Genomic DNA, 11,255 nt, shown 5'->3' with positions numbered 1-11,255 from the left:
TTGTTTGTTAAATTATTTTTTTAATAATATATGTAATTTTTTGTTTTGTTTATGTGTCTGTCTAAATTGTTTATTTAAAAAATTAAATTTCTATTTTTTTAAGAAACAACTCTTTTTTTTATGGATTTTAAGAAACAACTTTTATTTACTTTTTAAAGAATCAATCTTTTAAAAATTATTTTTAAGGAAACTTGTTTTTTTTTTTGTTTTAAAAGACCCCAAATTGCATTTTTTTGCTGATAAACAAAAGAAAATGGTCCACATTCCGCAATGTCACGACCAGTATAAAAGGAGAAAGGAAGAATCGATCGGAAAAACAAGGAGAGAGAGAGAGTAAAAACAGAAAAAAAAAAAAAATCAAATCCAATCCAGCACAGATATTTGTTCGGGAACACACAAGCAAAGCTAAAGCTGCTCAGTTTCTCTCGCAGCTTCGACATGGCAGAATCACGTGCTCCACTCTAGGGTTTCGCTCTCCAAGCTCTCTTTCTCACTCACTCGTGAGTCTTCTCCCAACCCTACCATGCTTCTGCCCTTCCATGTCTTTTTTAGGGTTTAACATGTTTCCTGTGATTTTAATTTGAGTCGTTGTTTTTCAACCTAGTTTGTGTTATTTTTCGTTTGTTTTCGAGCCTGTGTGCTTGAATTTGAATGTGATGGATATTCGTTCTTGTTGCTTTTCCCTTTTTTACCATACGTTAGGATTGATAGTGTTATCAATGTCGTTTAGGCGGAAAACTAATGAGTGTCTGTTGTGACTACCTGCAAGAAAAACAGAAATTGAAGCTAGAAAATAGAATTTTTCTGTTGTAGCCTTTATTTACTATAAAGTGTGATACAAGCTGGATAAAGAACTAGTGCAAGACAGGGAAAATAACACTCAGAAAGAGAAAATTTACAGAGAACACTAATAATAACCACCCCTTTTTCTAACTCTTACATTACTGTTAATCACTCTTTCTGTCTTGGTCTAACTGCCTCATGCTGTTACTTCCGCGCCAGCCACTACTGCCTCTATCGTTGTATTGTTATGATGCAATATGACAGTATCCTAGGTTAGGTAGTGACTGAAGAATTTTCCCTTTGCCAATGAAAGAGTCTCGGAGACACGAGAATGGGGAACCATTTAAGTTACAGGGACAACAAATTCTTAAAAAACTCTTAGTATAGGGCTACAGGCTTTGATCACAATATTTGTTTTGTATTTTAGCCTTGCCTCAACTCGGGCCCTGGCACAATGGTAAAGTTGTGCCTCGGTGACCAATTGGTCATGGGTTCAAATACGGAAATAGTTTCTTTGCATGTGCCAGAGTAAGGTTGTGTACAATGGTCCTCCCCCATACCTTCGCATAGTGAGGAGCCTTATGGCACCAGTTTACATTAGTTTTATTAGCCTTGCCTCGACTATAGTGGGAAATTGATTTCTTATGCTACAATTGCCTAAAAATCATTTAACTGACATTTTTTAGGCTTCACCCATAGAATGAGCTGGATTATCAAGATCCAAGACATTAGGTAGTTGTGTAGTTGGGTTGGCAGTCTCCTGGTGTGCTTTAGTTCTATGTGTCTCAGTAAGAGTACATTATTCCAAGTGCTAATATTAGATACAATTTTTCTGCAGTAATGCGTGGAGGTGTTACCAAGTTCAGTGAAACTGTCAAAGTAGCTGGTGTAAATTGGTTTCCAATGGCATTTTTTCCTTCCACAAGAGCAATAAACCGTTGACTATTTCAAGAATGGGAAAGGATGTGCCACCTTATGTATTAAGTTTCACTAGATACACTTGTGCCCAATTTACATCAAGAACAAGCATCGAAGAGAATCAATGCAATACTCATTGTAGATTTGATCTACTTTTTGGGTGGCCAATTGTTGAGTGTTTTTTTGAAAAATTTATGAGATGCGTTGAATCCTATAAATGTTGTAAGATGCTGTACAGGTTTTTGGATAATACACCTAGCCTTTGGAGGATTGTTTGGAAGAGCTAGAGCCTTGTATTTTGTCTGTTTGAAGATTAATATCTGTTGAAATAGACTTGACATCAATTTTGAGGCCTTTTCAGATACCTTCTTTAGTTATTGGACCAATTTGTTACAGATGATGAAGAGTCTATCTTATTTGAGGCTTGCAGGCCGGTGGCATTGTTAAAAGGTTTATGCATCATTAAGAAATCCTTAGGCTGTGTCTGATGTATTACATAAGGAAGACCTGATAGTATAAGCAAACAGTATCAAGCCTTACTAGGTGTTTGGCACATCAAAGTGACAGTAAGTTGAATATTGGCAAAGTTTTTTTTCTCCCAAAAACCATATAAATGTATCCTTTTCTTAAGGACTTGATATGTCCTGATAGGATATTCATTCAATCTCAACTCCCCCCCCCCCCCAGCTTTAAGTATCCCTATTATCATGGGTATTGCCTTTTGATGTTGATCACTTCTGCCAAGGCTTGCTCTTTAAAATTTGTTTCATTGTTAATTTGTTGTCATCAGGGAATGCATGCATCCCCAAATTCCCCGACTGGCAGTTACAATGTTCTTTAAAATTTTTTGCAACTCTTTATACATCAGATTAGATTTCCTTGAATTGAGGAAATGAAGGAAGATGTGGGGAAATAGGACAGATTTATAAAGCCATACACCGGACTGTTTAATGGTTTGGACTGTTTGCATCAAAACAATACCTGATTTTCGTATGAAATTGAAGGTGAAAAAAATTGTTCAGGATGGAAGTGCCTCTTATTTAAGGCAATATATATTGATTTATCCTCTGAAAAAAATGTAAACATATTCATTTTCACTCGTTACTTCCATATATTCCAAGCACATTCTACTATATGGTCTGAAAAACGCTTACATGTTTGGTATTGGTAGAAAATCCTGTTGCTGTTCCTTTGGTTTGTTAATCCAATCTACATATTATACTTTAGGAGGCCATGACCCAATGCTTAACACTAAAAAAATTATGTTGTTAACAGTATTTTTTTTTTCTGAGAAGCCATCAGTAATCTTTATTTAGAAGCAGAAAGAAAGAAGTTTTTAAAGCAACCTGTGTAGAATTTCCTAATCTGGATCAAGTGGATTTTATTATAGAACTTGAATATACAACTGAAAACTGTTCCTGCAGTCAATTATATCCACATGAAATGCTGTAATTTTCAGCTCTAAAGTTTCTTTGGGATAGATAGTTTTGCTTCTTTCTCCTCATGTTTCTTTTGATTGATGCTTGTCACGTCTCCTTTTTATGTGGTTTTTTGGAGGATTTGGATCTTCCTGTTCCATGTTCTTCTTCTGTTTTAATCAATTGATTTCTGCCAAAAAATGGTCAGTCTCAATTATACATGTGTTGAATGGTTCATTTGAAGTTAGGTTAGGACTCTTATTAATTCTTCCGACCATGGTTATCAAATTCTCGAGTTAACTCGTTAACTCTTATGAGTTTATGAGTCTATTTATCCTTTGTGAGTTGACTCTTGAATAAATTCTTTTTTTAGTAGACTCTGGGTAGACTCTTTAAACTTTAAGTAAACTCGGTAGACTCTTGAGTTTATCACCGAGTCAACGAGTTAGCAAGTTAAAAAAATTAGATCAAAATGTAAGTCATTTTGGATTGTTTTTTGTCTGTTTAGTATTTTCAACATACCTTCATTTAGTGTGTTATTTTCAAATACAAAAATTCTCACATTTAATAACATTAAACCCTTATTCTCTATAACATCAAATCCTCGATGGAAATGATCTACCACTACTATAACATCTGCAAATTATTATCTAGTAGTGATACAGCTGAGCAAAAAAAAAAAATCTAGTAGTGATGCATTACTAGACGTGGTTATTTAATTATTGTGAAATTTATGATTTACTATTTTACTTAATTATATTGTTGAAATATTTAATTGTTATGTTATTTATAGGTATTTTGTTATTATTTTTATATTTTTTTTTATCAGCAAAATATAATATATTATAGATGGATGAAAGTACCAGGGGTACTATTAATACAATATTAGTGGTAGGTATGCTGCTGGATCCACTAGTATTATGATCCAAATTGCAGACCTGATATACTATTACAGTGTAATATCCTTCATTTCTGTCCTATATACAAAAAGCTACTGGTAGATTACTAGACCAGTAGTTATAGGACTCTACAAAATCTTTCTCCAACCCTCTAAGCCATGACCATACTAGAAATATTGCGTCTTCCAACAGCTTACTTCCATTAAAAGGCTCATTTAGGAAAACATTTCGATTTCTGTGCTGCCAAATAGACCAGGTAAGGGCCACCCACCAGCACTTCCATCTAGAATACTGCTTTCCTCCATTTATGCCAATTGGTTGCTGCATGAAGTGTTGTCTTGGATTAACAGAAAAAGCTCCCATGGTTTGAGTCCAGGAAAGGGATTCCCACCATAAGGGCTGTGTCTTTGGGCAATCAAAAAACAGGTGAGAGGCTTCCTCCTCCTTACTTCTGCAAAAAGGACATATTGTGTCATTCATCTGGATTTGTCTCCTTCTCAGATTAGCTTTGGTTGGTAATCTGTCTTTGATTAGTCTCCATGCAAAAATTAGAGCTTTTGCTGGGATTTTTAGCTTCCATAGGTCCTCTAATGCCTCATCCGGATTGTCCCCTGCTGTTGCTTCTTGCAGCAGGTGATATGCACTTCTTGTAGAGTACTGTCCACTAGTTTCTGGTTTCCATATCCAGTAATCTGTGATCTGATTTTGGATTGGTATCTGTGATATTTCATCCATAAATCTGACAGTCGCATCTACTTCATTGTCAAATAAGGGTCTTCTCCACTCAAGATTCCATTCCCAAACTGTTTCGGTTTGTCTCCCCATTTGCTGAATGACTCTTTGTTGTTATTATTTTTATATGAAGTGGACTCTTACTAGTCTACAAGTTGAGTTTATGAGTCAAATCTATGGAACTCCCACGAGTCTACGTAAACTCTCGAGTTTGATGACCTTGCTTCCCTCCACTTGGATGGACCAATGGAACCCCTTTAGGGGCCTGGGGGAACTGGAAGGGAGTTAGAAGTGCATTGGGAGGGGATTAAATCCTTCCCACTGAGTGCATTGGGAGGGGATTAAATCCTTCCCACTGAGTGCATTGGTACAATACATGCCCGTCAACAGAACTATGGCACTCTAGCTTGATACTTATTGTTTTAAATACAATATTTGTGCTTTTTATGTCTCCTAGCATGTTGTAGTCATTTAATGAAGAAAAAATAGTAGAAGAATGACGATATAATCTAGTTTTCTGGTGATTTATTTGTTTTTGTTAATTCAGAGAACGTTGCTTTTGTCAAAGAGAAGCATTACGATTTTGGCAAGTGAGATGAGTGGAAGTGGCAAAAAGCGCTCTTCAAAGTGGGATTTGAGAGACGATCCTGATTTTTCACCTGATGATAGTCAGCAATTGCGGTCTGGGTGGTCCTCTGCAGGTGATAAATTAAAGCCTGGTATGGGATTTTCATCCAAGGAACCTTTTTCTGGAGGCAGAGGTTCAAATAAGGACGATATTATGAATAAAGACTATAGAGTTTTGGATGCAACAATGGAATGGGATGAGGATGGAAGTTACAACAATGAAATGTCTCCTGGGTTGGAGGGATGGAAACATAATAAGAGACATAGTCAATCCCCCAAAAATGGTTGGAGCAGGTCAGTCAGGTTTGTTTCTCTACTTGGTGTGTCTTTGCTGATCCTATTTTCTGAATATTGATTGAAACTGTATAAAGTGTTCATCTGATGGTTTGTTGTGCAAGCATGACTGTAAATAAACTTGGTTGTGTACATTATAAAATAAAATAAAATACATATATTCAAAAGGTCCTAAAATATATGATTCTCTTGTCCTCTGAAGAACTTGTGCTTTAATGTAGGAGCTGTATACACTCGGGAGAATACTGTGACACATTTGAGCCCTCAGCAGTATTGTTGGGACTTGGGATAAAATATTTCACTACTTAGATATCAACGACATTTTAAGCATGTCTTAAATGCTTATATATTTTTTTCATCTCAATACTTTGTTTTCTTTTTTAGACACACTGGTGCAAGCAATCATTACCACTTAATTTATTGGTCGTTTGATGGCATCTAGTTTATCTTTAATCTCAATCATTTATGTGCAACATCTAATAGTCTAGTATTAAAAAATTTATCTTCTGGACTAATGTTCAGAAGGTGCAGTTTTCAGTTTTTATAGAAGAGCTTTTTGTAATTTGTACCAAAAGCACTCTGCCTTTTTCTTATTAAGATGTATCTATACCATGTTCTATTTCTTTGTTTTAGATATGCATCCCTTGTTTGTATTTTCTGAAGAGCTTGTTTCTTATTATTTGCTTTTATTACCAGCTCATCCTAGAACTTTCTGACTGCTTTCTATTTTAGATCTTTTACAAAAATGTAGTCTTTATTTTGAAATTATGCTCTCTTTCTCTAATAATTTTGTGTTCAGATATTAGTGATAATACTGTGGTCATTGTTGTGGCGGCACATAATATTTTAGATACAGTTGGTTTTGTTAATTGTTTACCTTTGGATTATGCCATTTACTAGGAGTAGTCGAAGCAGGAGCCCTCCTCATGGTTTTAGGTGGGATTCAGGAGTCAATGACAGAAATAGAATGCGGGCTGGAGGATCGACACAACCATGTAGAGATTTTGCTGCTGGTAAATGCAGAAGAGGCAGCCACTGCCATTTTCTTCATGATAATCAAAATCATGAGGATAGTTGGGAAGATAAGTACAGGGAAGATGGAGCTCCCAGATATTCTGCTCCCCACGAGGGTAGAGACTATTCTCTTAAGAGTGGTAGATCTAATGAAGCCTGTATTAATTTTCCAAAAGGAAGGTGTAGAATGGGAGCATCATGCAAGTTTGTGCATCATAACAATTCTGATGGACACAGTAAAGTTTCTGTGGATGAATTAGCTAGAGAGAGGGAAATTGATAGAAGGCACAGAGACAGTTCTTTTGAGCAGGGTGGAGGGCATGGGCCAAACCGTAGTGGTGATACTCTTTGCAAATTTTTTGCTAATGGACATTGTCGTAATGGTAAATATTGTAGGTTTTCTCATGATAGGCAAGCATGTAGAAGCCCTAATAGAAGATCAAGAGATGATAGGTGGGCAAGCAATCCTGGAGGAGATTATCATATGCTGGATAGACCGAAATTGAGTGATTCAGTTAGTCCTAATAGAAGGCCAAGGGATGATAGGTGGGGTTCAGATGGTAACAGGGCTGATGCAGATAAAGTTTGGGACAGTCCAAAGCGGAATGATACAGTTGCTGTCTCTGATACAGCAAAGCTGGTTGAGGACAAAAGTGAAAATGTGGTTGCCGCAGAGCAAGGATTCACCCCTTTGGCTACGAGGGATGGATGGGGTCATAGTTTGGATAAGAGCAGAGTGCATGGTGAACAACCATTTTCTAGTGATAAGAAGGAAGCTGACAGTTGGATAACAGGAAATAATGCTGCCAACATGCATGGTTCCCAGTCAATAGGTACAGACATTTGGTTGGGTGATGATGCAAAAATGTCTCCAGATTGGGATTACAGGGTGAGATCTTCCAGCTGTATTGAAGAAAAGCATGAACAGAATAAGCATGGGATAACGCAGGGTTTTATGTATTTAGACACCTCTGAACATGACAGAATACAAATTGCTCCAGGTATTCATCCATTTGATGTTCCTATGATTGTCATTCCTTGTAAATTGAAAAATCTTTTAACCTGCAAGTCCCAAAAATTAAAATTAAAATTGCTCCAGATATTTCATTGACATGTGGTGATAAATGTGACAAACGAATCTACAGATTCACGCATAGACCTAAACTTTTCTACTACTGATGTTTCTTCCAGGACAAGGTTTTAATCAGAATGCAGTGAGTTTTAATTCTTTGCATTCTTCAAGCTGCCAAGCAGTTGGACAAAGTCAAGTAGCAGTTCCCATTCTACCTTCAAAGGGTGGAATTGTTGATGGTATGCTGAAACAGGAAGTCTCCACTGAGAAAAAGTACACTGCTGAACCAAATATCATGGATGCTGGCTTATCACAAGTTAGTTCAAGAAATCCTCCTCCAACCGCGAACGTGGTAGGCAAAGAACAGCTTGCTCAGCTTACCAATCTCTCAGCCTCGCTGGCTCATATCCTCGGGACAGGGCAACAGCTGCCACAACTTTATGCTGCTTTAAATTCTCATGATGCAAAGGACATATCCTCCCTAGCAAAAACTGAGGTGCCTGCTATGCCTGTTTCCAACACATTCATCAGGCCAGATCCTACTGTTGGACTCCTGAAGCAATATGATCCAATGTGTGACAGTGTTGAGCCAAAGGGTGCTGTTGCAAGTGGGGTACCCCCAGCCATTCCTCCAAGTCAAAAAGTTGCAGATGTAGTGGAAATTCCGTCACAGTCCAACACAGGAAGACAAAATTGTGGTGATTCTTCCAAGGCTGCTGGCTCAGAAGAACTTGTCAAGAGTGATCCTCTAATCCAGTTGCAGCCAGGTCAAAACACTGGGGTTAATAAGGATAATAACAAGGAAATGTTACCTGAGGAAACTCTAAAATCTAAAGATGATCCTAAAAGTACCAAAGAGAGTGGTCCTTTTGAAAACATGGAGCAAACTGATGGTCCTGATGAGGCAAAGAAAATAAAGGGTATGAAGGGGAATCGTGCATTTAAATTTGCATTGGTTGAGTTTGTTAAGGAGCTTCTAAAACCAACATGGAAAGATGGTCAAATCACCAAAGAAGATTATAAAACAATTGTGAAGAAAGTTGTTGATAAAGTAACTGGTTCCATGCAGGGGGTCAATATTCCTCAGACACAGGAGAAAATTGATCACTATTTGTCATTTTCAAAACCAAAGCTTAACAAACTTGTACAGGTCAGTGGTGGTTAGCTTACACATACTGTTATATTTTTGAAGGATTCCAAGTCTTCTCCCCCATTTTACTTTTGTAGATGAAAGTGAAACCATTGAACTTTCTGTAAGGCTTGGATGTTTATCGGAAGTTGCTAAAAAAATATGGGATTAATTTTGAGCTGAGAAATGTGCTTACCCAAGATTATGTGTAGCTAAATGTCATCATTAAGGATACTGTCTAATCTGGGGATCTGTTTTTAATTTTTATTTTTTGGCCAAAAAATGTACGCAACTTCCTAATTTCCCCCCCTCATGAATTACTTATTTTGTCAATCTAACAATTTAATGGGATTTTATTTTGTTTATAAAGAAAGAACAAGTATTTCAAATTGAACTTTTGTTTAGATCAAAGTTTTCCTGAATCCATCAAATTGTTGCAACTTAATTGATCTCTGTACGATTCTAAACTATTGTTGCAGAAGTTGTAGTTATGCTATTATGCATGACGAAGTTCTATTTTGCCAGTAGAGATCTATGTTAGCTTCTGAATCTACATCTGCAATTGAAACATTTTCTTTTTTCATAGTTCAATGGGTGTGAAACTCGTGACAATTTGTTTAGCTGTGGCTTTTCCAACTAGTCTCACAATTCTTCTCTTTCTGGTTGCAGGCGTATGTGGAAAAGGTTCAGAAGGCTTAGTGCAATTGTTGAAATTTGACTGCCAACCCTATCGTTTATATTTTACTCAGCACTGTTGTCTTCAATATGTATTCTCTTCTTTATCTCTGGATTTTTTTGTTTTGTCTTGGCCATTTGTTTGCGTACTTTAGCTCCTTTGCAGCTATTGCATACAAACAATCTGGGAGCATTTTTTGGGCCTTTAATTTTTTTTTTCTTCGTTTCTTTGGGGAAAAATTATTAGGTGTTTGTGCCATTAGACAATAGTTAGGCAGTTATGTGGGATTTAATTTATTTTTCCAGTTTATTGTAATTATAGGAGACAGCTGTTTGCTTTTCAGAACAGTGAGACAGAATGGAACCAAAACATGCTCAAGTCCAATGCTTGATTATTTCAAACTGGACGGAGGAGGTTTCAATGTCTATTTTTAATTATAAATTCTCATGTATGAGTTTGCCTGCATGCATGGTAGTCATTCGCCCAAAATCATAACGAAAAATATTAATTGACATTTTTAATATTTCTTGAATAGGTAAGGGATTTTGTCTTTATTTATCTCATTTTATGCAGGTCTAGTTTCTGGTCTGTTATGGTACTGCAGATCTGTTTGCAACAGGGAGAACTAAAACAATACGCAATATTTTTAGCAGTTTGTGGGAATGTTCCTTTACCTTATGTTCTAGTAATTTGCTGTCAGCATGCTTACTTTGTAATTAGGTTTGAATGTCTCTTGTATTTAACGTAGAAATAAATTCGTTGTATACATATAGAAAATTTTGATAGGTAGCTCCATAATGAAATTTGTGCATTTTTATCTTTTAACAAGACCCTTCCTTGTTCTCGAGTAAAAAGAGGTCTGCATTTTTTTAAGCAAAAGAAACGGAGGGTTAAGGATATATAAAGTTTGGCACCCCAACCCCTATAGCACCAGAGAAACCCACCTTCAAATATATTTAAGAATTGAGATACAAAATAATTGGGAGGGCCAAGCCATACCCAATAAGAACAGACTAACAAAATCTAAAGGTATTCTTTAAAGAGGTCTCCATTCTTCAACCGATAATTTAACAAATACTACTGGATAATTTAGTACATCCTATTAATTTTATTTATTGATTCTTCAAATATTATCCTTAGAGAAAAAGTTTTATATTCACCAAAAAGAAAAGAGCATCAGTTTTAGGAAATTTATAAGTCATTATTACTGGATAATCACAGGCAGTTGGTCAGCTACTCCTCAACACACATCTCACTTACCAATAAATAGATACGCTTCAAGCAAATCAGTTAGTTTGGTCCCTAGAGAGTAGAGATGTTAAATAAATAAAGATGGATGATATTAAGAGATTTTGGCTTTACATTCTTCAATTAGGCAGTTATTTATTTTCCTGATTGTGGACACATTAGAACGAGTTTTATTTTTACTACTTTATTGCATGCCTATTGTTCAACATTATATTGTCATCTGAATAATGAATAGGGAGATAGGAAGGTTTTTATTAAAAATTAAGGTAAGATATATTGAAAATATTATGTTATATTTTTTAATAAAAACTTTTTACTTTTTACTTTTTAGCTAATAACATTATAAAGGAGCACGCACCACTATACTAATAATAATTTGTTATTAATCATTCAATTATATTGTTTATACGTTTCTCTTTAAATTTTCATCCCCCGTTCTTTCGAT

At 35.9% G+C, this 11,255-nt stretch overlaps 1 protein-coding gene across 4 annotated transcripts; it reads left to right on the top strand.

Annotated features, from left to right (window-relative positions):
* Positions 1 to 285: 285 nt before the first annotated feature.
* Positions 286 to 9,963, top strand: LOC100783856 (zinc finger CCCH domain-containing protein 38). 4 transcript variants are annotated; one of them, XM_006578729.4, is made up of 6 exons: positions 288 to 500; positions 1,622 to 2,267; positions 5,298 to 5,680; positions 6,572 to 7,686; positions 7,877 to 8,907; positions 9,556 to 9,963. In XM_006578729.4, the coding sequence occupies exons 3-6, from the start codon at positions 5,346 to 5,348 to the stop codon at positions 9,583 to 9,585; spliced, it is 2,511 nt and encodes an 836-aa protein (XP_006578792.1). In that variant the 5' UTR covers positions 288 to 500; positions 1,622 to 2,267; positions 5,298 to 5,345; the 3' UTR covers positions 9,586 to 9,963. The 4 variants fall into 4 exon arrangements, with proteins under 4 accessions (XP_040870882.1, XP_006578792.1, XP_006578793.1 ...); XM_041014948.1 differs by lacking the exon at positions 1,622 to 2,267 and having other exon boundaries at positions 286 to 500; positions 5,298 to 5,671; XM_006578730.4 differs by lacking the exon at positions 1,622 to 2,267.
* Positions 9,964 to 11,255: the final 1,292 nt, after the last annotated feature.

This window comes from Glycine max, chromosome 4 (assembly GCF_000004515.6).
Source record: "Glycine max cultivar Williams 82 chromosome 4, Glycine_max_v4.0, whole genome shotgun sequence".
In the NCBI taxonomy this organism is placed as follows: Eukaryota; Viridiplantae; Streptophyta; class Magnoliopsida; order Fabales; family Fabaceae; genus Glycine; species Glycine max.
Note: the sequence above shows the minus strand (reverse complement) of the source record. Positions and strands in the feature narration are given on the sequence as shown.